This window comes from Neovison vison, chromosome 1, assembly GCF_020171115.1.
Source record: "Neovison vison isolate M4711 chromosome 1, ASM_NN_V1, whole genome shotgun sequence".
In the NCBI taxonomy this organism is placed as follows: domain Eukaryota; kingdom Metazoa; phylum Chordata; class Mammalia; order Carnivora; family Mustelidae; genus Neogale; species Neogale vison.
This window is the reverse complement of record NC_058091.1, coordinates 126,132,727-126,160,575: the sequence shown is the minus strand read 5'-3', so window position 1 is coordinate 126,160,575 and position 27,849 is coordinate 126,132,727. Positions and strand designations below refer to the sequence as shown.

At 42.0% G+C, this 27,849-nt stretch overlaps 1 protein-coding gene across 1 annotated transcript; it reads right to left on the bottom strand.

Annotated features, from left to right (window-relative positions):
* Positions 1-1,354: 1,354 nt before the first annotated feature.
* WRNIP1 (WRN helicase interacting protein 1) lies at positions 1,355-25,772 on the bottom strand. Its single transcript, XM_044257925.1, has 7 exons — positions 24,892-25,772; positions 22,537-22,728; positions 21,037-21,278; positions 7,876-8,105; positions 3,706-3,861; positions 2,680-2,759; positions 1,355-2,089 (listed from the first exon to the last, which is right to left on the bottom strand). Exons 1-7 carry the CDS (start codon positions 25,711-25,713, stop codon positions 1,814-1,816), a joined length of 1,998 nt encoding a protein of 665 aa, XP_044113860.1. The 5' UTR covers positions 25,714-25,772; the 3' UTR covers positions 1,355-1,813.
* Between the last annotated feature and the right edge of the window lie 2,077 nt (positions 25,773-27,849).

Below are 27,849 nucleotides of genomic sequence, written 5' to 3'. Positions count from 1 at the left end.
TATCCTTGAATGGCATAATCATGTCCTCTAATTCTTGAGTCAGATATTCTCCTCTTGACGAGGTCTACCTTGGCTACTCCAAATAAAATCTTGACTTCTCCTCACCCTTTCTAGCTCAGTTCCCTGATTATTTCCCTCGCGGCACTCATCATCAGCGGACATATTAAAATACGATTTTTCATACTATGTTTTTCATGAGCACAGGATGTTGTTTTTCCTTAGCTGATGTGTTCCCAAGAGTCCTTAGCATGAGGCAAGTACCCAACACTTAGTAAATGAATAAAGAAACTTTCCCAAAACTGAAAGATATGAATTTCTAGACTGAAAGGGTCCACTCAGCACCTGGTAAAATCACTGTAAGCTTTTTAAAAACTAGGAACAAAGAGAGAAGATTCTATCAGCTTGCTGAGGTCACAAATCAGAGTATCTTCAAATTTCTTGATAGCAACATGGGAAAGAGGAAGACAACTGACATGTAATTTCCAACCTAGAATTTATTCCCAAACTATCAGGTAAGTCTGAAGGTAGAATAAAGGTATTTTTAGACTCTTAACAGCTAGAAGTACTTTGCCTCCCATGCATCCTTGTTCCATAAAGCTCTTAAAGATGTGGATCCCCTCAGGAGAAAAAGGCAAGCATTGGACCCCACAACTAGAACACGTGAGGCAGGTACAAGGGAGATGCCCAGACAGAGGAGGGGAGTTAACACACCAGGCCTGCTGAGTGCAGGTCACTGTCGCTCCAGCCTGCTCAAACTAGTAAAGCATGTGTTGTACAGAAATGCTGGGATGAGCCGAGACGGCTGGTATACTATGGAGAAAACAGGAATCCTCGTGGAGGAGAAAGGCAGCGAAGTCCCTGGACATCAGCTGTGCAGCGGTTGGACAGAAGGAAGTGCGTTCCTGGAGGGATCGCACCAGGTTGGGGGAGAGGGAGAAAGAAACAGAACTGACTGATTACTTGAAGGGACGATTCTTGTGGATGACTATTAAGTAGTTTGGGAAGAAACAGCTGCAAAGGAATCAAAGCTGTGTGTGTGCACGCACGTGTGTGGTATTTACGTTTAGGAAATCACAAAAGTAAAACAGAATGCATCATTTAGAAACACGGAGCTGCAAGAAGAAACTGGAGGAAGAAGAAACTACTGGATTCTTTCATAAGCCATTTACAACTCGAGCGTATTCCTTTAAAACTTAAAATGGATTTTTACAAAGATCCACAGGCTTCTCATTAAGCTTCCAACCTTCTCCCCTACAGGCATTTTTCTTTCACAGTATTTACCTACCAACATGTGAGGGTGACCGATACTGGCAGCTAGGATCCCAGGTGGGAGAGACGTGACAGAACTGAAGAGTACTTTGAAATAGTTTTATTGGCTCATAAGACCTTTGCATATAAAAAAAATACCCAAAACACTATGCAGTATTAAATCACAATTACATTTTTTTTACCAATTCAAACTACCCTGAATATACATCTTTTAAAGAAAAAAAAAATCCTACAGAACTGAATTCTGAAATGACATTATGACTTAAATACTATGACAAAATAGATAATTCCTTATAACATTAATTCATTGCACAAAGCTGCCAGATATTTTCATAAGCATAACCGTTGCACAGAGTGCAAATGAACACAATTTCAATGTTACACATTTAGCTGAAGTACGTGTGCCTCCACCTAAGCAACTCTGACATTTCTGGCACAAAATGTTGGTCTCGTTTAACTTCCACGGGCAACTGACTCCACAACTCTGTTACTCTCGCTCTCCTTAAAAAACGACACATCCCACTGCTATCAGAGCCTACGAGAGTCAGCATCGCCTTTGCTTAAAGAAGTCGACTCCTCTCAATTCCTCCGGCAGGTATTCCTGATCCACAGGCTCACTGTACATGGGATTGTACTTGTAGCCCTTGCCGTAGCCCAAATCCTTCATCAGCCTGGTGGGCGCGTTCCTCAGGTGCAGTGGGACGGGGGGCAGGGGCCCCTGGTGGTTTCGCAGGCATGCTTTGACGTTGTTGTAGGCGCTGTACACCTCAATGGACTTCGGGGCTCTGGCAAAATAGACTACACACTGGGCCAGAAGCACCTAGGACAAAAAGAAAACATTACTGAAGGTGCCAGAAAGTTTCTGTCCTATAGACTATTTTATGACATCCCTACTTAATTCGGAAAAGATTGTCACTATGCTTTTATTATCCTCCTTTTCTACCTACAGCCAAAATAACCAGTTGTGATGGAGAGAAGGAATTCCTACAGGAGGTAAGAGGATGAAAAAGATTTCTTTCTTTCTTTTTTTTTTTTGTTAAAGAGAAGAATATTTATTAAATGATTTTTTTTCTTAAAACCCCAACATATAAAACATAAATATGAAGCTGCTGGTTATGGTTGAACTTAGAGAAACTTCCTGTTCAGCGCTTTCAATACTTCTGCCCCAGGAAAGAGCTGAGCACTTCCTTTGAAACCACAACTACAGAAAAGTTTCAAAACGTGACCTTGTTTATACGTAAGGTCTCCCCTCTAGAGTGTAAGCTTCTAAAAAGGGAGTTGAGAAGCCAAGCAGCTTCTTTGGTGGGCCTGTACATTAAAGGTGATGGCAGGACATATGTTCAAATCCACAAAGGGACATGGCACAAGAGAAAGGAAGTGATTTGAGAAGAACTGGGCTGATTACTTTACCTCACATTCGGGCATGCCTATAAAATGACAGCCTTGGTAGGCAGCAACTGCTTGTGTTAATGCAGAAGGGTCTGCCAGACCTGTCACACACACGGAAAGACAAAGGAAAGTTTAAGTCATAATGCACACTCCCACCCAGACCTGTCTATGAGCTGATGCGACCAGAGATCACCACTGCCTGTAGATGTTACTGACCAGAAAAATCCCATTTATCAGAACAGATTCTCCTCTGATCTCATTAATTTATTTGAGAAATATTTACTGAGTGGTGTCAAGAATTGTTTCTTCAGGGACGCCTGGGTGGCGCAGTTGGTTAAACGACTGCCTCCGGCTCAGGGTGTGATCCTGGAGTCCCGGGATCGAGTCCCACATCAGGCTCCCAGCTCCATGGGGAGTCTGCTTCGCTCTCTGACCTTCTCCTCGCTCATTCTCTCTCTCACTGTCTCTCTCTCTCAAATAAATAAAATAAAATCTTAAAAAAAAAAAAAAAAAAAAAGAATTGTTTCTTCATGGATAAAAACTATATCTAGTAGGAAAAATATGAGAGTGTGAATGACAAACATGAGGGGCTAAGGCCATACAGACAGTCACAAGGACAGACACATTAAAAACAAAACATTTACTATATCAAAGAAATGTTTTCCTAATGTTTTTCATTACATAGTGTCCAGAATCTTCCCTTTTTATTTCAGGAGCTGTCCAATGAAACTGCTTGAAATGCTTTGACTGCAAAGCATTTAAAACATTTCTTCTATTTCAATACCCATGTTAGGAAAAGCACTACTGAAGAGGAAACAGATAATGATGACTTCTTCAGAATATAACCACTCAAAAGCACATACACGATGCCAAAAAATAAACCAGTCAGTTCCTATTTATCTTCTCTTCTGCTTACCTGTCCACATGGTCCCAGGAAATTCCTAGGCTCCAAAGTGGTCAGCACTTCTGAACGCCCCCTTCCCCGGCTCCCGTACATAAAAAGCCACACTCTGAACACCAGGGTCTGGTCCTTCCCAGAACACTCACCTATGTCCTCACTGGCAAACCTCACCAGCCTCCTTGCCACGTAGAGCGGGTCCTCTCCTCCTTCAAGCATGCGCGCAAGCCAGTAGAGGGAGGCACTCTGGTCTGAGCCCCGCATAGACTTATGAAGCGCAGAGATGCAGTTGTAATGCTCTTCTCCTGGGTAACACAAAAAGCACGTGCTCGATTATGGGCAGAAGAGGAAATCCACAGAGCCCGTAGGAGGGTCATCTAAGCCGTAGGTTTGTTCCACTAGGTTGATTTTAAGGAAGCCTGAATAAGGGACTTAGGAAAGCCTGGGCAAAGTGAAGTCTGACTGCTACCCTCAAGCTGCTCAGCAGGAGGCGGCAACGGCACCAGTGCAGGATGCTGGAGACCAGAGGAGCTCCCTCTGGGGTCTGTGGGCTTGTCTCATAACCCGGTCAGCCTCAGCGCAGGAGGCTGCTGGAGTACCTGTGCTGCCCGTGCTGAACACGAGCAGAGGCCTGGGATGGGGACAAGGAGAGCAGCACATGGAGAGCTGGTCCTCCTGGACCTCCGTGGATTGCCACAATGAAAGGTGGAGGGAACCAATCTGATATTGTTTCCATGTGCCCCCACTGTCACTTTGAGGAAACTGTCCCCGGGCCTGGTTGGAGACATGAGGATGGAGAGTCAATGACAAGGACAGCTGTTACAGATGGCCCATTTGTTCCTCAGTGTCCTTTCCAGCTGTCTTTCTGGTATCTAAAGGCTGTGGTCACTTAAATCTGGTACAGGGACATTCACGTGGCAGGATCTCAGAAGGGTTGAAACATGGACTAAGAGCTCTCACCTTGAAAGCACTATAGCCCCCCACTCACCACTTGGGTTTCCCCCCATTTTTCACCCAGGATTCCCATGTAAACAAATCAGTGAACTATGCTTTAAAAAAACATAATTAAGAAGAGAACTATTTCAGGGTTTTCTGATCCTCAACTCTTCCCTAAGTTTGAGGAGAGAATAGTCACTTCATAAAAAAGGCAGGGAATTCTTATTTGCATTAGTCCTTTCAGGGAAGCACCAAGGTGGACAGAGAATCCATGACCTACTCTGCACAGCATTGGGGACCCAGGGGCAAGTCCCGCCCCAGTTGACCATGCTGGTAGGACCGTCTTTGGCCTTCCTCTGAGGACAGAATGAGACAAGACGCTGGCTTGTCAGGGAGGAAAGACCCAAGAGGCTGACTGTAGGGGGCCAAATACCTCCCATTCAGGCAGAGTGCAGATCAGTGGTTTTTAGTCCAGCCAGCAGATTCCTGTGGACAAATGGACTTGTCATCTATCTCTGGGCTTCCTAGCTAAGCCACATTGTCAAGGAGACTGGGTGGGAAAGGGTTCTGGGTGAAAACCACAAGGTCCTGGCCCCAGTCACAGGCCTGGCCACCTTGCAGATATGTGGGAGATGAAAGAAGCTGCTTCGCACCACTTTCTGTGAAACGTAAATGAGGTGGCAATGAATCTCCCTGACAAACTTACTCACTGACTCAGACCTTTACTGCAGGTCAAAGATGAGAGGCTAATTAACAGGGAAGAGCATGGGCTCTAAAGCCAGGTACCCTGGATGTGAGCACCAAACTTATTAGCCATGTGACTAAGAACATGTTACTGATCCTCTCTTTGCCTTGGGCAGCTCATTTGTAAAGTGGGGATTAAAGACTAGCTGGCTTTTAGGGTTCTGAGTCTTAAATAATGTACACCTAGTATGGAGTAAGCACTGCAGAAACATGGAAGTGTTAGACGTTACTCTACGCTAGCTTCCATTTTTGCTTTGATCATATAAAATTTTTTAACTTAAAATTTCGACATTATTTATGTAGAACCCTGACCTCAATGCAAGGCAGAGAAACTGTGTTCATTTAGAAATTTCTTCACTCTGATACATAAATATGTGAGCTAGTTACTGGATCCTAGAAGTGGGTAACTATACGCCAGAAGACACGAAATAATTAAAATCTTGGGGCTGGGGATTTTTGTCTCACCAGAGTTCTAAAAAGGCCCAGGAGTATAAGCTAGCAGGTTTCCAGGGCAATGCTTCTATCATCCCTATTTATGGAACACAGCTTGGAAAAGAACAATTCTCTAGGATCTGAACTGTATTTATGAGTATCTACAGATTCACGGCTGTGCTGCTACACTCCAGTGGGGTAGCGGCAGGGCGGGCCACAGTCACAGTAAGTGTAGGACTTGTAGAATGTGTGGGTTCTTAAGGCCTGACACCAGGCAGCCTCCACTGTCCCCAGCTCTTCCACGGGCAGTGCAGAGCTGTAGACAAAGTGATCCCCACGGCGCATGGCTCCCTTGGATGGAATGTGAGCCTTGAGAAGTAGAAATCCTAGGACTAGACATGTCTGATATCCACTGTGTGCATATGGGGGTCTGTGAGTGTACTCACGTAAGTGTGTGTTACTGTGTGTGAGTGAACATGCTCTAGCGGGAAACTGGTGATGTCAGGCCAGGGCTGGTAAGGAGGCAGCACCGCCAGTGGGGAAGGACATAATCCTAGGAACTAGTCTTATACCTGTGATTGAGAATGAGTTTTATCACTTGCTTTGTGAACTAAGGCAAGTTTTTTATCTATAAAATGGAGATACTATTGATAACTACCTCCTAAGGTTACTTTAAGACTTAAAAAAAAGGAACAACATATAGAAAACGCTCCAATATTCAATGTTACCTAATGTTATGGTAAATGGTACCATTTTGATTTTTAAATGACAGTCTGATAAAATGTGAAAGAACAGTTCCAGTTCATCTAGTCAAAATGAAGAGTCTCCTTTAGGCCACGTATAAGGGAGAACAATACCTGTTGCTGGAACCCCCCAAAACGTTGGAGAACCCAGCATGTGGGAATATTTTTACCTCTTAAAATTTTAAATTTTGTTCATATCCCCCATTCTTGTATTTGGCCAAAAGAAAGCAAAGCTCTGTGTCTAGAATACTTTACTTTTCAGACTTTAACAGCATCCCATGACATTCAGGAGCACAGACAGCTGGCCACCGGAGATCTTTGGGTTGTGCTAGGAGAGGTCTTGCCGAGAGGCATGTTCACATCAGAGAGGAGACAGGACTGTTTGTTAAATGCCTCTAATGAGTCCCTAACTAATGTGTCCATAGTACTTATTAGTATTCCCATGCACCCAGCTCCCAATCAGTTGAGGCACACTAAGGCTGAAGAGCTTCTGCCACTTGCCCAAAGTCAGTGTTCTGCTCATCAGGAGGCAATGTCCAGAACCCAAGCTCCTCCACCCCACTGCTCTAACCAGTAAGACCTATTCTTCATCATCAAAAAGCATTTCAGAATATTGTAGACAAGGTGCTGCCTATGTGGTATCTGGAATGTTTAATGATCAGCTTCCATTTCTTGCATTACTTTTAGAGGTATGGGATTCCAGTTACTGCAGATTCTCTATCCAGAATCACAAATACTCAAGCCCCAGAGTCCAGCCTAATCTACCATATGCTAATCTTCACCACCCATCCCTTATATAAAAAGATACAACTGTGCTGTGCTTATGACATTTAATATTGCCAGATCACAGATCTAGTTAAGACTCTATTTTAAATCTGTTACCTGTAAATGCAGTTCTACAAAAGTACCGAAGTGTATGCAGAAAAATTGTTTAAAAAAGCTACCACAACCAAAAACATCACATCCAGGTCCACATAAACTTCATTTTTAGTTAGGACTCTAGAAATTATGGACTTTACTTCTCATTAAACTAATAGAACTAAGTCACTTATTGCAAAAGTCTTGTTATTATTGCCATTATAAATGGTCACAAAGATTACTGTCAACTGTGAACGTAGGGGCTTTCAAAATGTTTTTATCTTAAAAGGCACTACAGAGAGTAATGGAAAAAATACCTACCTACCTTACAAAGCAGGTCTGAACCTGCAATTTTAACACGAAAATTCCTCTCAGTTCTTATCAGGATAGCTTCTGCTCTGTGCCTCTCACAAGAAAGATCAATCAGGAAGCTAGGTCTTTGAACAGGCTCTGAGTTGGAGGTTTAATTCAATTACCAATAATGGAGATCCAACTGAGAATGAGGTTCATGTTCTAAACTCAGCTGAAGCCAGAAGTCTAGGATGGGAATGTGTAGATACAACTTATTTCATTAAAGTTCCCCTCTTTTCACTTTCTCTTACTTACCTGCTCGGTCATATAAAATATGAGATCGCTGGAGACCTTCCTTCACATCATTTTCAGTGATCAGAACTCTACTGGGAGAATAGGTTTGCCCACTTTTCTTACAGAACATCTTCCTAGAGCTTAACCTGGCCAGCACTGCCAGCTGTAGTCCATTCAATCCAGCTCGAGCATCCCCATCACTAAGATAAGCCAGAGTGTCTACTGCTTTATCCTCTATGAACACGGACGGCCTGTAACACAAACAGGGTTAGTTACCTCCACTTTCATGTCTGACACTTGTTCTGTAGCACCTTTACAGAGCGGCTCTGAGCAAGGTCACTAAAAAGCTACTGTAGGTTCAATGCTTCTACCCTTTCTCCCTAACTCATGTTATCAATATGGTGAAGCATTATCAAGACTGGGAGTCGTAAGATTATTTTCAGAGTCCTGAGATTATTGTGCTGTATAGCACACACCCATAAGCATGCATGAAGGAGGCATGGAAAGATACATGGCTTCTCTGGTTCTATCCTACTAGAGTGAAAACTACAGAAATACTTGGGCTTCATTACAGTATACAGAAAACATACGTCAAACACAGTGCACATCCTGACGAGATAGGTACGCTCAGACCACTTCCCAAACAGGAAAGGGCCAGGATTGCATCATGCAGTTAATGTTCCTCATTTTACAAACAACCTGGGTCCCCAGTTACTCTAGACACACGGGGCCTAGCAAGCCTCTGGGATTCTGGCCTGAGGCATGTTTCCAAGAAGGTATTAATCACATAAAGGCTGCACAGAGTAGTGGAGAGGTCACTAGTCTGGGTATCCATTAGAAGACTCTGACAAAACTTGGCTGTAAGACCTGAGATAAGTCACCTACCATCACATTTCCAAATGTGGACCTTCATAAAGGTCTAATTAGGATTGTTCTCAAGTCTAATTCAGCAAACTTTTCTATTTCTAGTCTAGTTAGACAAAATATCTCACACATATAGTTACTTAGAGGTGTCTTACTATTCTTGCCTAGCTGCTAGCTGCACATTCACAAAGCAAAATATAATTCTTCAGAGTTAAGCTCACCATGTCACTGCCAACCTTCAGCTGAAAATGTCTCTATTAATTAATAAGCTGATTGGGACTGTCCTCATCAGCTACCTAGAAAACAAAGCACAGGCACCAATGGTGTTGGGCCAAGGCAGGGCGGTGGGGGTCCAGTCCATGAAGGGGATCCCAGCCTGTCTCTGCATAATTCCATACCATATACCCACCCGCTACTCGGCTTGAGTGAGTAACTTGAACACACACCAATTTGCATTTCATTCACTAACAGATATGTTTCTAACATCTTTCTTTTTTTAAAAAAAATATTTTATTTATTTGAGATAGAGAAAGAGCGAGCACAAAAGGCGGGTGGGGGTGTCAGAGGGAGACAGAGAAACAGACTCCCAGCTGAGCATTAGCCGGACCTGGGGCTTGATCCCAGCACCCTGAGATCATGACCTGAGCTGAAGGCAGAGGCTTAATTGACTGAACCACCCAGGTGCCTCTTGTTTCTAACATCTTAAAGACTGCCTCATCCCGCCCCTTATTTACCAAATCAAGACTTCCAGTTTCTCATCTATCACTACACATAAGGCACCTGTTTTCTCATAGCCGATAATGAATGAATCTCTTATCACACTCCTCCTGACAGCTGCCTCGGCCCCGAAAACCATGGTTACAGTTTAGAAGCCCATCCTCCTCCCTTCTTGACCAGACAGATACTCAAAACACACACCAAACCGACATCACTGGCACTATGTAAAGCTGATGAAGCATTTCTCAAACAGATACTGTTTAGCAGATTCTAGATGATTTGGAAGAAAATGACAGGTAACACATACTCAAGAAAATGTATTAGCTAGAGTGACTAACATCAGAGGGGGTGCGGTAGCAACCGAAGTGCCTGAAAGGGAAGGGCACTCCGGGGGCTTGGTTACCGTATGTTAAATGAGTTGTGTGCATGTGTGTGCACACATGTGTGTGTATGGGGAGGGTAGAAGTGGGTGGAGATGGTGCCTGAACACCTCATTTCAGCTCCAGGACTAATAAAAGCAAAGCCTTCCATCTCCTTGGAAAGCTTCCTAGCAACAAAGACCCTATGGGATCATTTGCAGGAAGAAAAAAGGAGTAAAGTAGGAGACCTAATCAATCCTAACTGACTAAGCCATCACAGGAGTGGGGCCATTTGTTGATCAAATTTGTCATCTCTCCATCCCCACCAAATGTGGAGACCTCAAGAATAGGAATTATGTTTTATTCCTTTTTTATACCCCTAGTGCCTGGGAGAGAATAGGCATTTGATATCTGTACAATGAATGGACTAATTTCAATTCTCCCCACAATTTCAGTAAAATGTTTATTTTTTAATAATTATAACATATGGTAAAACATTAAAAAAACAAAAAGAAATCATTTTCTGTGCCACCTAAAGATAACAATAGCTACTAGGTCATTTGTTGAATTTCCTTTATGATCCAACCAACCATGGAACCATCAACCTTACATCTAATTTTTAAAACAAAATTCGGATCGTACTATATATAGTTGTATCCTTAACAATTAAATAATATTCAAAACTCTGAATATTACTTTTCTAAACAAAGTGTATATTATATAAAAATTGGAAAATAGACACATAGGGGGACACATAGGGGCAAAAATCACCTACTGCTGTACTTCCTTAATGTCAGTATTTTGGCATATATCCCCTTTCTATGAACTTGTCCACTGTAAATATTTAGCAGCATGAAGTGCTTTTGGGTCAGAAAAAAGACAAGTGTCCTTATACACCCTAGCATTGACTCTATGCCCTCATTTCCGTTGGTCCTCATAAAAAGTCAGTGAGTAGGCTTTAATATCTGAGAGAAGCCAACTAGCAGACCACGCCATAGACTTATAAACAGCACACTGTTTATAAATTTAAGTAAATATAAATTTAAATAAGCCTTTAAGTGGGTATTTTATGGGTCGGAAAATAGGATCTTTCCTTCAGTTTTTAAACTCTTAACCAAAGTATGAATTATTCTATTGTTGTCCTTTTTATCAGGTTTGGAGTCACAGGGAGTGGGAGAGCTGCCACAATAAAATCAGAGCTGAGAGCTTTCACCCAAGTTCCCGATGTTCCATTCTTCCTCCCCCTTGATATGATCCACATTCCAAATTTCAACCCTGTCCAGAATTGAGTATTTTTAAACACAGATGAATCTGTCAGCAACTCTGTTCAAGTAATAAAAGGTGACTGCTGATGGCCCTCAAAATGGTCACACAAGCAACTTACCAAATGAAATTTTGCTATTAAGAACACTGTACAGGATGTTCAAAAGGTTATCTATTCTCCAATATATCCTGAACCCAAATTTACACTACCTCGGTTCTGAAAAGTAATGAAATGTGTTAAAATATCTTGAGATCTTAGAAGAGGGAGTACATGAGTGTTCACGCTAACAGCAATAAGGAATATTATATTGGTATTTGCAAAACCCCTCAGGAAACAGTAACTATTGCACAAATAATCTTGGAAGAGCACTCCTAGTCCAGAGACATTATTTTGAAATTTAAGCATAAACTATAGAAAATAAAAAATAGATAAAGTAAGTGCATTTGAAAAGATCATACTCCCAGTTACTGGATGAAGAAATCGAAGACTTAGCCTTGTTTCTCCAACTGAGCAGAAATGCACTGGTCTTAACAGGAATATGGGAAGCAGGCTGTAAAGACAACTTCTTCCTTTCCTTTTTATTTCCAAGGGCCTGAATCCTTCCACACACTGTTTTTGTGGTGGAGGATACTGGGATTTGGAGAATTCTTTTTATATGGTGAGCTGTTTAAGTTGGAAGAGGAGTAAAAATAAGTGAAAATGTACTTGTTATTTTATAGCAGAATAAAAAAATATGTATGGCTCAATTAAATTCTCTCTCATAAATTACAAAACTATACTCTATGAATCTCTTTCACTAAAGAAAAGGAACACTCCATGGTCAGGGTAACAACTGCTTAATAGTGGTCCTCAACCAAGGATATGTATCAGATTACAGAGAATTATCCTAAAATATAGATGTGTATATCTAATCACAGATTTACTGATACTAAAACCTCCAGGGACAGACTCTGGGTACCTGCAGATCTGACCCTTCCACAATGTGGGGGTTAGGGGTAATGACCCCCAACACAGTCAAAAATTCACATAAAATTTCTGACTCCCCTAAAACGTGACGATCAATAGCCTATTGTTGACAGAACCTTACCAATAACAAGTCAATTAACACCTATTTTGTATGTTACCTCTACTACATGCTATAATCTTAATAAGCTAAAGAAAAGTTATCAAGAAAATAAGGAAGAGAATATCCATTTACAGTATTGTTCTGTAAGAAATTTGTGTATAAGTAGACCCAGCCAGTTCCAACCCATGTTGTTCATGGGTCAACTATATTTTTAAAACGTATTCCTGGTAAAATGTGATGTGCAAATGTGGTTAAAAGGCAATACTGCTATAGATAGGAATCTTTTGTTACTAATCCTTTACAAATTAAAAGTATCGTTCTTAATGAAGAAACACAGAGAAAGAGTCCAATGTTAAATCTTTCCCAGTAGCATTTTAACCTGGTTCTAAGTGAAAGCGAGTAACTTGCTTAACTTGGTACCTAGATCCCTTCTCAACTGAGAATAGGCACATCTCCCTTACCTTGCTTTGTTTTATTGCCATTCACAGACATTATTTTTCTTTTTTCTTTTTTTTTACAAACTGAAGGTCTGTGGCAAGCCTACAGTACGCAAATCTATCAGGGCCTTTTTTCCAATAGCATTTGCTCATTTTGTGTCTCTAGGCCATTGTTTTGGTAATTATTTTTTTAAAAAATATTTTATTTATTTATTTGACAGAGAGAGATACAGAGAGAAAGGGAATACAAGCAAGGCGAGTGAGAGAGGGAGAAGCAGGCTTCCTGCTCTGCAGGAAGGTGCAGAGGCTCGATCCCAGGAACCTGTGATCATGACCTGAGCGGAAGGCAGAACCTTAACTGACTGAGCCACCCAGGCGCCCTGTTTTGGTAATTCTTGCAACACTTTGAACTTTTCATTATTTGTTATGATGAACTATGATCAGTGATCCTTGATGTTACTATTCTAATTGTTTTGGGGCACCACAAACCACAAAACAGAGAACTCTTATTGACTGACAAATATTTGTGTTCTGATTGCTTTACCAACCAACTATTCCCATCTCTCTCCCCACCCCCGCCTCAGGTTCCTCTATTCCCTGAGATACAACCATATTGAAATCAGGCCAATTAATAACCCTACAGTGGTCTCTCAACATTCAAATGAAAAGGAGAGTTGCATGTCTGGCATTTTAAAAACTGGAAATGATTAAGCTTGGTGAGGAAGGCACAGTGAAAGTCAAGACAGGCGAAAAGCTAAGCCTCTTGCACCGAACAGCTAAGTTAAGAATGCAAAGGAAACTCTCTTCAATTCTGTGAAGGCTGAGAGAAGTGAGGAAGCTGAAGAAGGAAAATCTGAAGCTAGCAGAGGTTGGTTTCTGAGGTTTAAGGTATGAAGCCGTCTCCATGACATCAGGGCACAAGATGAAGCAGCCAGTGTCGATGGAGAAGCTGCAGCAAACCATCCAGAACATCTAGCTAGGGTCACTGACGAAGGAGACAGCACTGAACAGCATATTTTCATTGTAAACAAAACCATTTTCTATTAGAAGAGGGTATCATCTAGGACTTTTGTTGCTTGAGAGAAGCCAAAGCCTGCCTTTAAAACCAGGGTGATTTGACTCGCCTGGTAGGGGCCAAAGCAGCGGAAGTTGAAGGCAATGGTCCTTTATTCTTTTGAAAATCCCAGGGCCCTTAAGAATTACGATAAATCTACTCTGCCTGTGCTTCATACATGGAAGAACAAAGCCTAGATGACCACATGTCTGTTGACAATTTGGTTTACTGAGTATTTTAAGCCCACTGTGGAGACTTACTGCTCAGAAAAAAAGATTCTTTTCAAAATATTCCTGCTTGTTGACAATGCACCTGGTCTTCCTAAAGTTATGATGGAGATGTATAAAGAGATTAATGCCTGCAAACACAACATCCATTCTGTGACTAATGGATCAAGGAGTCATTTCAACATTTTAGGTCTTATTATTTAAGAAATAAATCTTGTAAGGCTAGAGCCTCTGATGCATCTAGACACAGTCCACTGAAAACCTTCTGGAAAGGATTTACCATTCCAGATGCCATTAAGAACATCTGTGATTCATGGGAAGAGATGAAAATATCAACATGAACAGGACACTGGGAGAAGCTGATTCCAGTCCTTGTGGATGACTCTGAGTGGTTCAGGACTTCACAGGGGGCACTGCAGATGTGGTGGCAATAACAAGAGAACTAGACTTAAAAGTGGGGTTTAAAGATGTGACTAAATTGCTGCAGCCTTGAGATAGAACTTGAATGCTGAGGAGTTCCTTCTTTTGAGTGAGCAAAGAAAGTGGTTTCCTGAGATGGCACCTACCGGTGAAGAGACCATGAAGACTGTTGAGATGACAACAGAGGATACAGAATATGACATAACTTAGTTGATCAAGCAGTGGCAGGGGGTAAGAGGATGGACTCTAGTTTTGGAAGAAATTCTACTGTAGGTAAAATGCTATCAGACAGCATCACAAGCTACAGAGAAATTGTGAAAAGAACAACTGATTGTGGCAAACTTCACTGTTGTTTATTTTAACAAATTTGCCACAGCAACTCAACCTTTAGCAACCACCGCCCTGATCAGTCAGCAGCCATCAATATCAAGGCAAGACCATCCACCAGCAAAAAGATCAAGACTTGCAGACGTTCAAATGATGGTTAACATTTTTTAACAGTAAAGTTATTTTTAAATTAAGGTATGCACGTTGATTTTTTAGACATAATGCTGTTGCATATTTAACACACTACAGTGTAAACCTAATTTTTATATTCACTGGGAAACCAAAAACTCATATGACTCACTTTATTGCAATGGTGGAAAACGAAACCTAAATTATGTCCAAGGTATGCCTATGGCTAGAAACGTGCCTCAGAATCCAGCCCTCCCACAGTCAAGCTGGGTGGGCTTGAACATACTGTTACACCTTTTTGTGCCTCAGATTTCCTCATCTAAAAAAGTAGGTAAGGATACCTATATCGAAGAGAATCATCCTAATTAGCCTCTTCAGCAGCATACTCTCTAGAACTGCAAATCTTCAAGCAGAGCCCTCAACTCTATTGTTTCCAGGATAACCAGACTAAAAATAACACAAACCAAAACAAAACTATTTTCCCCAAAAAGAGAGAACATCAGCTTCACAGATGATGCCCTGTTTGTGTTTAATGCCATGGCAGCACACATCTTTTCCAATTACACCATACCTTATACCTGGTAGAGAATGGTGGGGTGAACATTGGCCTCCAAAGACGTACCTAAATCCTAGTCCCTGAACCTGTGAATTTAGCCACATTAAGGATTTCAAGATGAGATCACCCTGGATTTAGTGTGAACCTTAATCTTAAATGTTCTCATAGGAGACAGTAAGAGAAAACAGAGGCACAGAGACAGCCATGTGAAGACGGAGGCAGACACTGGAGTGATCCTGCCACAAACCAAGGAATGCCAGAAGCCACCAGAAGCTCCAGCTGAAAATAGAGGGTTCCCTTAAAACCTTTTGCAAGCCAAAATAGCATAAAGTGAAAAGGCAGTTAACATTAATTAATTTACAATGGAGTTTTTTTGTTTGTTTCTTTTTTTTAGTGTTCCCAGATCTAAAAAGTGACCTCTCTCAGGCTTTTCTGAGATCTTAGAGGAGACATCTTGCTAACAGGTGCACAAAATAAATTAAGATAAAAAGCATATGCTCACAGACATGGTCCAAAGCTATGGTGGCCTGATTTGAGAGGCTGAATGTAGTTCCTGGGGAAGGAGCTGGGTGGCGGCACTCTACTTGCGAGGTGCTACTGCCTCTTTAAAGGACTCACTGAAAAACAAGTGCAGAATGCTGTTTTTGCTTTTTGCCTCCCCCTCCCTTTGGTAAGAGGGAAAATCCTCTTCTAATTTCTTTCATGACCTACTAATGTAGGTCTATTGTGAATGTGAAGTGGTATAATGTGGATTTCAAAAAGTAGGGGATACCCATAATTTGTGACGGCAGTAAGAGGAAACATACAAGATCAATGAGATTGATCGGTATTTCCAATTGCCATTATTTTCATTATTTTTTTCATCATTTCCATAACATATGCTTATATACCTCTTTTCCTTTACACCAAACCATTTTTAAGGAGAATTATTAAAATCCACTCTTAACTAAATCCACAACTCATTCTGATCAATACTTTCTATTCTGTGGTCCACTACCTTTCTCTCCGTTCAGTGTTAGAAAAAGATTATTTATGAAAGGCAGGCAATAATATTAATAATATTAAGTAATAAAACCTAGCCCAACAAACCTACAGCCAGCTTGTGTGGGCTCTCCTCTCCTGGTAATTACAGAAAAGCCCCAGTCTCAGAGTCAAGCCATAGCACCCTCAATTCAGAAGGACAGAGCCATTTTAACTTCCAAGCAACTGTCGGAATTGCCTCATTAGACAGTGACAGGGCAATCATGGCTCCTCACTTTATTCTCCTCATACCCACAAATAAATGCACTGTTATCTAGCCCACAAACAATAGATTCTTTAGGGGGTTTCTGAACATGCATATGTCTTATCTGGAATCTATAATCCTTCAAAGCAGCAAGTTCTCAGAATGACTTAACACTAGTTCACTTTCTCATCACCAGCAGCACAAGTTCATTGGATGACAGACCATGCATGGATTTTTTTTTCCCCCCCTTGTTCTGCAAAATTAACCGAGGGCACAGAAAACACGATTCACTGTTTGTACCATGTGACCATGGTACTTAGTAAAATACAATAAAACTGCCGACTACCCAAACAGACCAAAAGAACTATGGTATGGATAATTCAACATAAATCACCAGCTTACCTCTATCTTTCTCTTCACAATAAAATCACAATTGAGTACAGAGTATTACACTTTGCAAACGTCTCACTAAAGCTGTGAAGTGGAAAATAGGGGAGTGGGGATGGGGAAGATGCTCTTCTTTGACTCTTCTTCCTTCCTGTTTCCTGCAATGCAAATATGATGGCTAGAGCTCCAGTAGCCACCTTGGGGCATGAGGTAGAAGCCATGCACTGAAGGTGGTAGAGCAGAAAGATAAGGGTCTGGGTCCCTGATGATACCATGAGGCTGACTAGCAGCTGCATTTTTTATACGTGTCTATCTTCGGACTCTTTAACATGAAAAGGAAAGTTCTATCTTGTTTATGGCAGTTAATTTGATTTTTTTCCCAGTATATGCAGCCAAACTGCATCCTAAGTTTGGCTCAAAAACGTTGAATACTCCTGGCTTGCTGAAGCTCTTCTCTGCGGAGCATCCTTCTGGTTTTCCTACCTTTCTAAACTTTTGTCTTTCTCCTACACAATAAATGCTGACAGGTCTCCAACTTACTACCCTTACTTCCTGGCTCCCTTCAGTTCTCCTACTCAAACAAATGGACTATATGTTCTCTGAAGTGCTGGTGGCTTCCAAATCTCAGACTCAAAGAACTCTGCTGCTCTCCTGAGTTCTTTATCTAACTGCCTAGAAAACCTCTTCATATGAAATCATCCAGAGGCCCCACAAGCTGAGTAAGTCCCGAACTGAACTCCACACCTCCTCTGCTCCTCTTCCTCATACCGTTCTTGCCAGAAGTGTAATTATTTGCCTAGTTACCTGGTATGAGAGTCATCTAGACAATCCTTTTTCCTCCCTCCTCACACCCAGGCCTATCATGACTTTCCAACTTCTCTGAGCAGCTTTGGCTTTTGTTCAAGTCACTTGCATTTGTCACTTATCTTCAGCACCACTCTAATAGCATCCTAACTGATCTTCCCGATCTCTGGTGAGGGGCAGGGAAGATGGGACTTGACTCCCTCCAACCTACCATCTCTCCAATGCTATTCTCAATCTTCCTAAAATGTAGAGCTGATATGTCACTCTCTTGCTTAAAATCTTTCTATGGTTTCCCATAGCTCTCCACATCACTCACCTTACCTTAGCACACAGGTCTTTCATAATCTGGCTCTGCCTTCCTCCCTGGCTTCACTGCCCACCACTTCCTCATGCCCACTCTTCCACTCAGCTATAATGAGTGGATCATACTATTTATTACCACCTTGACTTTCAGGTGCTATATTCCCTTGCCAAATGAACTTTCCATTTCATCTAGTTAAATTCTGCTTATTCTTCAAAATTCAACTCAGCATCCCCTCATTTATCAGGTGAGATATCTGATTTCACATATTCTAGATGCCTCTTCTCTATCCCCTATTACTCTTTGGTCATAACTCAATCATAGCATGTCCCTGGAAGCCCACTTACTCACCTTATCTCCTTATCATATACTAAGCTCTCTAAACGGACAGGAAGGCACTTTTCAACACTCAGCCAATGCCTTGCATATGTGGGGCCTTCAATTAATGCTCAAGAAATAAATACGGAAAGAAAAATTTAAAAAGAACACTTCTATCTCACTCTCACAAGAATCTGTCATGTACAAACATATACTAGATGAGAATTCACAATTCAAGAAAAACCAACAATGGTCTAGCAATCAGCTCCACTGGTTTCCAGACCAGTACTTGCTCAGCTACTCTCATGCACAGTGGTAGTCTAGATTTCTCCGTAAACTAGGGCACCAAAACACAAGACTACAAATGCACTCAGGGCTTCCCAGAGAAATAATTATTTGGGGTTTAAAGTCATTCCTTCCAGCTAGATTAGTGTTACCAAACCCAACTTATGTTCACAAGAATGTATATACATTTGAAGCCAGTCAATAGATGTGGAAGTACAATTTTACCTAAAATTGAAAGAAAACAACACCTGTGTTTAATTCTCCACTGGGGTGGTCAGGTGCTTCAGTTAGGAAATCACTTATAATATAAGAGTTCTTTCTGTGGCCTATGGCATCTCCCAACTTAACTTTCTTTTCAGAATTGCTAACAAGTAAATCAATTAACTAAGCTTAATAATCTTTAATTTCATTGTTTGCTGAGGCAGTAGTATTAAATAAAAAGGTTCTTGACATCCAGGCTGTGAGGCAATCATCCCTTAAGCTGGATGATCCAAAAATTAAAAATTAAACTATTTCTCTCAAACTGAAAGTTAGAATTTATTCATTCACAAACCATTTACTAAGCATGTATATACTAGGCCTATGCTGGGAATATGAACAAGGAGGACAAGTTCTTATCCTCTTAGCCCTCCCAGGAAGGGGAGGGATGGGAATTAGAAAGGAAACAAGTGAATAAAAATAAGCTATAATTAGAATCAACTCCAAATGAGTGACAGTGGAAAAAGCAAACAATCTATTGTACATGGCAGGTTTTCTCTGACTGAAATATAGTTTTAGCAGATTAAGAATCATTGGCTCACTTTTGTATCAGGCTCGCAGTCTCAGTAATAGAGAAATCTTAATTCTTTCACTTATCCTCTCAAATTTTAATATGCATGCAAATGATTCGGAGATCTGGTTAAAATGCGGAAATCCTTTTTAAAATGAGCTCCACGGTTCTTCCACTGTCTTTCTCATTTCACCTAATTTTGGCATGGTAGTGATTGGGGAGAAAAAACCTGAGGATATCTGAATAACAATTCCATGAAATCATGACCTGAATGAAATCAATAAAATACCCTAATTAATAAAAATACAGAATATGTAGTAGATATATTATGATAACTAGTACACAGAAATAAAAATACACAGAAATATACTAGGATAGTTGTTCCTCTCTCTTTCCATTTTTATCATTTGGTTATTTATATGAGTTTTGTATTGAAAATGTTGTTTACAGGACAGTTATACTAGATGTGAGGGCTGGCTGTATGTAGCCCCTTTTGACCCTGACAAGTGCCCAGCACACAAAGGGTTCTAAGTATGAATATACTTAACCGATACCAGCAGATTCTGTATTTCTTTTAAGCCACGATTTTGATGGCTATGCCATCACAACTCTACCCTAAACTGATGTGACTCCATTGCACCTGGGAGTACTTGGCCATGTTTCAAGGCTTTCATGAGCCACAGCATAATTCCTCCTACATGAGACAGAGGCAAATGGGAGAGGCCAGACACACAGGGAGAGACTTTTGAAACCTAAACCCTGAACCTAAAACTATGTCTTGTACTTTAATCCTCACAGAAGAGTGGCTCCAGAACTTGGCCTCGGGGCAGGCACCAGCAGCTGTGGGGTCCACAGCATGAAGAAGCAGGCATTAGTCTCTCATCACACCAGATTATGTTCCACTGCGTTATTTCAGTTGACATATGAATAAACGACATCTGAAGAATATATTCGAATATAAAGAAAACCTCTAACCTAAGTAAACTAATTGATTACATACAACTTCATATATACTCTGGTATTAATGAACTTACACAGTATTCATGATACAGAAACAGAATGCCAAAAGGAATGAGAGAGCTTTTAATATGTCATTTTCAGGTAAAGTTTCTTTACTTTTACAGAATTGAGCTTGACTTTTAAAATGTGCAAAATAATTTTTAAGATTTAAAAACTGTTATGGTAACATTCACATTAATTTATAGTTAATATTTCTAAAAGAGGAGTAAACTTCAGGAAAAAAAAATTGGGAATCTGAATATAAATCTCGAGAAGGATTTGTAGGTCAAGCCTATTTGATGAAAGAAAATAATCAGTAAGGCTTCCCATAATCTTCCAAGTCTTATTAAAAAAAAAGTGTGTTAGGAAAAAAAATCCCTAAGCACAAATGAAAATACCCAAGGACTGAAAAAACACGCAAAACAATGTTAAAGCTTGAAAAATTAGATGCACCCCTTACAGGGCTATAAAATCCATCTTAAAAGAAAGGAAACATTTGCAGAGATACACTTGGTACAATTGAGCACTTTCTTCCACTCCTGTTTTCGTTACTAGATCAACATTTCTTCTCTGTCCCTACCCTCTCCTTACTGCCGTCCAGCCCTTTCTGGCTCTCTGCCAGGGGATTCTCTGAGAGGTGTGCGCCCCCGGGATACTGCCCACAGTCAACTTACTCTGAACTGCTGTTACTGCTGTGGCTCAGAGGGTCAGTGGGACGGCTGGAGTCTAGGACGTGGATTCCCAGTGAGTTGATTGCTCGCATTAAAATAGTCACCATTGCCTCTACAGGAAGCTTCTCAAGAACAATAACCCGACAGCGGCTTAGGAGAGCAGCATTGACCTGGAAGGAAGGGTTCTCCGTGGTAGCCCCAATCAGAGTGATCGTCCCACATTCCACGTGAGGAAGGAAAGTGTCCTAATCATGGGAGGAAAACAGAAGAAATTGATTCCAGTCAACAACCTGCAGAATCCTATGTAAGTTGGCCATTCCTTCCTTCTCCTAGTTTTGAGTTCAGGAACAACAGCTTTATATTCATTGGATGTGGATGCACGGTCGGGTGAGTGCAACTCACGCTTTTTAAGCCAAAAACACACCTTTTGCAATGTGAATGTCTAAACCTGGCCCCTATCTGGTACACTAAACCTCAAAGTACAATTCTAAGGTAGTTTCAAGATAAATGATTTTCTTACTTAGAAAATTATCTTCTATCCTAAGGCTTCTATCCCAGTGGGCAGGTGGCTATTCGAGTTTAAGAAAACACAAAAACATTAGTATTTGTAAAATTTTCCTCTGGAGTACTCGGTCATAACAGCCATTCTTCCTAACAAACTTGGTAAATATGCATTGGTGAATATGTAACCACTGGACATTGTCTTATAGGGAAGAAATGGTAAGAGTTAATGGTCTAATGAAACTGAAAGCGATAACATCTTGTCAGAACTCTGAAGAGTCTATTTAAAAAGAGATTCAGATAAAAAAAATTAAAAAATAAGAGATTCAGATCAGGAACAAGAGCTTAGTAAGGTTTTATAAAATATTTCTGTCTCTGATTAAAAAGCTTTAACAAAATATATCAGAGAAAAGTACTGGAAGAAAAAAGTTAATGTTTATTTACAAAAATACAACAGTGGCTTGACTTTGTTTATACAAATAAACTGTACTTTTACTTTTATCTCAGAAAGCCATTAAATAAGTAGTGGTGATTAGATCTTGTAACATTCACCCGGCTGAAACTCTGAGGTCACAGAAAACACTCTTTAATTTTAAAAATAAAAAAGTTACACTATATAGGAAAGAACTTTAAAAATATTAAAATAAGGATCTTAAAATCAAGTTAAATTTCTTAAGGACTCTTAATATTGAGATCCAAAAATCTGTAAAAATGAGAAACTTGGTAAGCTGTTTTTCTGATACAGTATAACTCAGGACCATATTAATAATTTCATTATCAGACAGAAAGCATTTTCTTGTCACCAAAAAACACTAAGAAAAAGTGGTGAAAAAGGCTCAAAGGAGATGGGCTGACAATCTATACCTCTTTATGCACAGAAAATTAATGGTAACATTAATTCTTATATTTGCATACTGCTTTATGTTTTTCAAAGTAATCTCACATACTTTATATTCACTGTAATGTTCACAATGACCAAAAGGTAGAAGGAAGTTAATATACCTGCTGAGATTTATTGAACCGATGAATCTCATCAATAAAAAGGATGGTTTTCCTTTTGAAAAAGCTCTTTTCATTTTGAGCTTGTTTTATGACATCTCGCACATCATTTGTCTTGGCATTTGTTGCAGACAATGTCACAAATCTTATGCTATGTTTCTTGCTGTTGTTGGCTATGATGTGAGCCAGAGTGGTCTAGAAAATATGACACACAGAGTTTGGAAAGCTGATCAGACACAGAGAGAAAAGCACCCATGGGCACTAACACAAGCAGCATCAGCACTATTTACCAAGCAACTTGAACTCTAAAGAATGCTCAGCAGCACAGATGCAATCTGAAATACCAGAGCACATTTTTAAAAATTAAAAAAAAAAAGACGGTTAAAAATAAAACAGGAAAGTAGCTAAACCTTAGGCTGATCCTGACCTTTTCTCCTTTATACCTAACCCTGTTTGATTCCTTTTTTGGGGACTCTAAGATCTTTGGAATCTCCAATAAAGAGCGGCTGTCTTGATTTAGCAGAGCCCGAGTGACAGCTGTGACCTCTTCCAGCCAAGAAAGCACTACTATTGAAGGACTAGTTGTAGAAATGGAGTGCAGAACCACAGAATCACTCAATTCTACAACTGGAGGCTCATTAGTGCAGCTTGGAAAAGGAGTGAGCCTTTGAACTGAAAGACCAATGACAACTACCTAGCATTAACGATGACTGCATACTGCCACCTCTGAATGTCTGCTGTGGAAGTAGACTAAACAATAGCACTTTGACCATGTTAGTAGTTATGAGAAGACAATAGTGAGATCCAAGGAAACCACAGCTTAGTGCCTGGTACGTACCAGGTGTTCCATAAAATTGCATATACTGTTATTAATATCATTATTATTGTTCACAGAAAAGTATAATAATAAGAATGAAAATAAAGAAAAAGTGTTTAATGAGAGGGACAAATTCTATACTGAATGAATGGGAAGGTACATTTTATTTTCTAAAATTTGTAGTGTATCATTAAACTACTGTGGCTGCTGTTTCATCAAATCCCAGCCTATGGGCTTCTACACCACATATGCCTAGGCTTGTGACCACCAACCACGATGCTGAGCCGCCCATCACATCTTCTGCATGACGTCTTTTATTAGTTCACCCTACTCATTTTCCTCTGGAGGTTTTTCTTGCCATCTAGTCTGCCAACAGCTGATTAGCCATTCTCATGACCTTATGTAAAGATTTCACAAACAATTATTAATAATGCTCTTGCTCAATCTCCTAAATAGGGTAGCAACTAAATCTCCCTCTGGGTAAATTATTTGGGATAGAAGTGAACAATAAGGCACAAAATGAGCCAGATGCATTCCAGGAACCGTAGCAAAGGAAGGTGTGATTAAGTTGGAGACGAAGTCAGAAAGAAAAACTGGGAAAAAATCATTAAAGCCCTTGCATACTAACTAAGGAGTGTGAATCACAAAGCTAAGAGGGCTCCTTTACATTTTGATACTGAATTTTGCCTTTCACTCACTGCTGCTCATCCTCCTTTCTCTTCCTGTGGATAGGAAAAAAAAAATCATATATTTAAACACCTCTTAGTCTTCTGTTTTGTTTAACTCTGCCTCTGTTTCTCAAGTGTTCTCCAATGACACCTTTTCTAGACCCCAATATCTGAACCACCTTCCTCTGGACATATGCCAATTTCTAACAAGGTACATACAACTGGACATCAAAATGCATTGATGTTTCTTCTCTAAAGCAGAAAGCATAGTGAGGACAGTTATGGAAATGCTAGATAAAACGACTTGGAAAGGGAAAAGAGTTTTCATATTAGACTTGGTAAATAAACACATTCTCAAGGATAAATAAACACCAGTCTGTTAAAAATAAACCAACAGCTAGAGGGCGGGAAGAGAAACACAATCGAAACAGAAAAATTTTTGATCCCCCCCAAAGCTAAACCCATATACCTACAAATCGAATATACAAATGTTCCTTTGCAATTTGCAGCATGTCATTTCCTTGAGAATTGGGTTATTAATGGGAGGGTCGAGGCACACTTGGAACACAGAGATAGCTCAAATCTAAGAGTCCAAATATTTTTGCAAACCTATGAATTCAGACATCTTCATTTTGCAAATGACCGGAAAACGCGTCTTACAAATCTGGCGCGGTGTGTCTTTTTCACACCCATCACTAACTCCACCTGTGGACCAGGCGCGGCCCCGGCTCAGATAGTATCTGAGGCCCTGCCCTCAGGCCTCAACATCCAGGGTGGACGCGCGGGTTCTTCGGCGACGGCCTCTGACCGTTAGATCCACGCCCGACCCGTAGAGATCGACACTCGGAACCCTCCAGCCAAGGCGGCACTCACCTTGCCGCAGCCCGGCGGTCCCCACAGGATGAGGGAGGGGATTTCGTTCGTCTCCAGGAGGGACCGGAGCAGCGTCTCCTGCCCCACGGCTCTGCTCTGCCCGATGTAGTCCTGCAGCGTGTCGGGACGCATCTTGTCGGCCAGCGGCTTGCCCTCCAGCATCTGCCGAATCTCCTCCGCCGCCAGCGCCCGGGCGTGCGGGCGGCCCCCACCGCTGGCCCCGAAGGCGGCGGCGTCGGCGGCGTCCGCATCCCAGTGGCCCGGGTCGTCCTCGCCGTCCGCATCGGCGTCCCCGTCGCCATCGCCGTCGCCCACCGCCTCTTCCTCCTCCTGCGCCTCCGCCTCGTCCCAGCTCCGCGGAGACGCGCTGCCCGCCGCCGCGGCCGCGGCCGCCGGCCTCTTTCCCGAGCCCTTCCTCCCGGGACTGCTGGAGCGGGCCACTGGGAAGTCGGGGATGAGGCGGGCGCCGCTGGGCGTGGGCGGCGCGTCGTAGCTCTCCCGGCTCTCGGTCTCGCCGCCGTCGTCGCCCTCCTCGCCCTCGCCCTCGCTGCTCTCCGCCGCCGTCGGGGTGGCCGGCTGCTTCAGCGCCGAGCTCTCGGAGAGCCGCCGCCTCTTGGCGCTGGGCGGCGAGAGCCCCTTGGCCCGCTCGCCGGCGCGGTGCGGCCCGGCCGAGGGCTCCGCGTGCCCCGCGGGGTTGAGCAGCAGACAGCGGTCCAGGTGCGAGTTGATGTGCGCGGCGGGCATCATCTGCTGGCACACGGGGCACTGCACCTGGTGCAGCTGCGACAGGAAGGGGTCGTCTTCCGGCCCGCTCACCTCCATGGTGGCCGCCGCCCTCGCCGGCGCCCGGCGCGGCCGCAGCAGCCCCTGCGCACGCCGAGGGCTCGAGATGCCCGCCGCTAGGCCCCGCACCGCGCGACCCTCGCTCGGGGAGGCAGCAGGACGCGCGCGGGCCGGGGGAGGGCGCCGCTCATGCCTCACGTCCGGAGCTTCCCGCGTCGGCCCGCCCTCGGCCGGCCGCCGGCGGCGCCTCGCGCGGCGCGTCGGGAAGAGTAGTCCGCAGCCGTTTACCTCAGCCGCCGCTGGCAACGCCTCGCGTGTCGCGTCGGGAAGTGTAGTCCGCGGCGGTTCAACCTAGCCACCGCTGGCATCGCGCCCCTTGGCCTTTCGGGAAATGTAGTGCACACTACCCAGCCCCGGCCGCGGCGCGTCCACTTCCGGCCGGCCCCGAGAGCCACCTTTGTGAGGGGCCCGGAGACTGGCGAGTTGCGCGTGCGCAGGAGCCGCGGAGGTGAAAACGGCGCACCTCCCGCACCCTTGCAGGCTGGTGACATCGAGGAGGAGTCCGAGACAACGTGCAGAGATTGCACCTGGGAAAGCGGCTTTTCACACCCAGGAAACTCAGCGGGCGTGTGGGGAAGAGAGGAGGCCCATGGCAGGTTGTTTCTAATTAAAGGAAAATGGGGAAACCCTCAAACCCTGCAGAAGAAAACTGGACAAAGGACCTGAACAAAAGAAAACAATGCAAGCAACTACACGTCTGAAAAAACTGTTTACATCAGAAAACGCAAATAAAGAGAGAATACCCCCACCTCACCCCCTTTTGGCTTTTTGGCCTTTTCACCCAAGGGCTTTTTACTTAACACACTTAGATGCTTGTCTCAGTCTGCTGTTTAAGAGTTAAATATTCAAAAGCAGACTTAATTCTAAATGAGGGTAATCCAAATCGGGTGTATTTATCCCCATAGCAATAAAATATTAGGGAATCAGTCAAACTTAGCGTTATAGGCAGTAACAGATGATGCCCGCCATAAATGAAAAAACAAATGAGATTTAAAAGTGTGGTATTCTACGTCTTCGAATGATAGGATTACTATTGTCTGCAATTTTATTTTCTACTTTTCTGTAAACCTCTCCTTCAAAAATGTAAGGATGCATTATTACTATTACTATTTTTTTTTTGTAATTTGGAAGAAAATTGAGGGAGAGTGAAGAATGAAAAAACAATGAATTTTAGGAAAGAACGAATTTTTCTAAAAGTTGACAAGAATGATATTTTTATTTAAGCTGTACAAGAACATCTCCATGAAACTTATCCCAAAGCAAATGCTGAGGATTTTGTAAGTCTCTTTATTAAGATGATTTTACAAAAAGGGGAAAGACTCACAAGGAAGTAGAATTAGATAAACAATAGTAATCAAAAGTTCAGGTAAAGGAAGCATTGTTTCAGTTGATAATTGGTTGTGAAGTGTGTGGCCCAGCCTCCTGGTAGTTGTGAAAAGATGTGAGATGTGTTTTTTTTTTTTCATGATTTTCTGACTAGATATGTCAGGCTCAAAAAGAAAATTAATAGAAAAAATATGTAAAAATGAGATAAAAATCTTTATTCTTTGGTCATCATAATCTGAAATTGTGCAAAAATGAAGGAGCATGACTTTCTATAGCCTTTTACCTATCCCCCAGAGCAACCATCGCAGAACATCACGGAAGCAAGTACTTAGAGAAGAGGTTTGTTAGGGAGAGAAAAAGTCTTTTACCCCTACCCGTCTTAAGTTTATTGGTCCCCGTCAATCAAATTTGCAAAAGACAGACTAAAAGAGAAAACAAGTTAAAAAAAAAAAAAAAAGAAAAACATTAACACGTAAAGCACTCATACACATGGAAGTGCTTAGTGATGAGCATGGGCTTACTACATCTTAAGAGAAGAATGATAAATCTGTAGAGGAGTGATAAGACAAAGGAAAAAGACCGAATTTCAAGAGTGACAAATTGTGGAAAGGTAAATATATGGGAAACAAATGGAAGATAAGGGCCAGTTAAGTTCGTGATTCCTCTGGTACCAACTGGGGGCTGATAAGGGTCTAGAGCTGTCTCTGGTAACTAACTTCTTTTTTAAAAAGATTTTATTTTATTTTATTTATTTAGTGAGTGCAAGCAGGGGAGGGGGAGAAGGGGAGA

Excerpts from the sequence above, each read along its gene's own strand:
- WRNIP1 (XM_044257925.1), bottom strand. The coding sequence starts at position 25,713 with ATGGAGGTGAGCGGGCCGGAAGACGACCCCTTCCTGTCGCAGCTGCAC. Across the intron at positions 8,106-21,036 it reads AGCAGTAACAGCAGTTCAGA|GCCGTCCGTGTTCATAGAGG; the intron begins GTAAGTTGACTG and ends TTTGTGTTACAG. Across the intron at positions 2,760-3,705 it reads GTTTGCCAGTGAGGACATAG|GTCTGGCAGACCCTTCTGCA; the intron begins GTGAGTGTTCTG and ends TGTGTGTGACAG.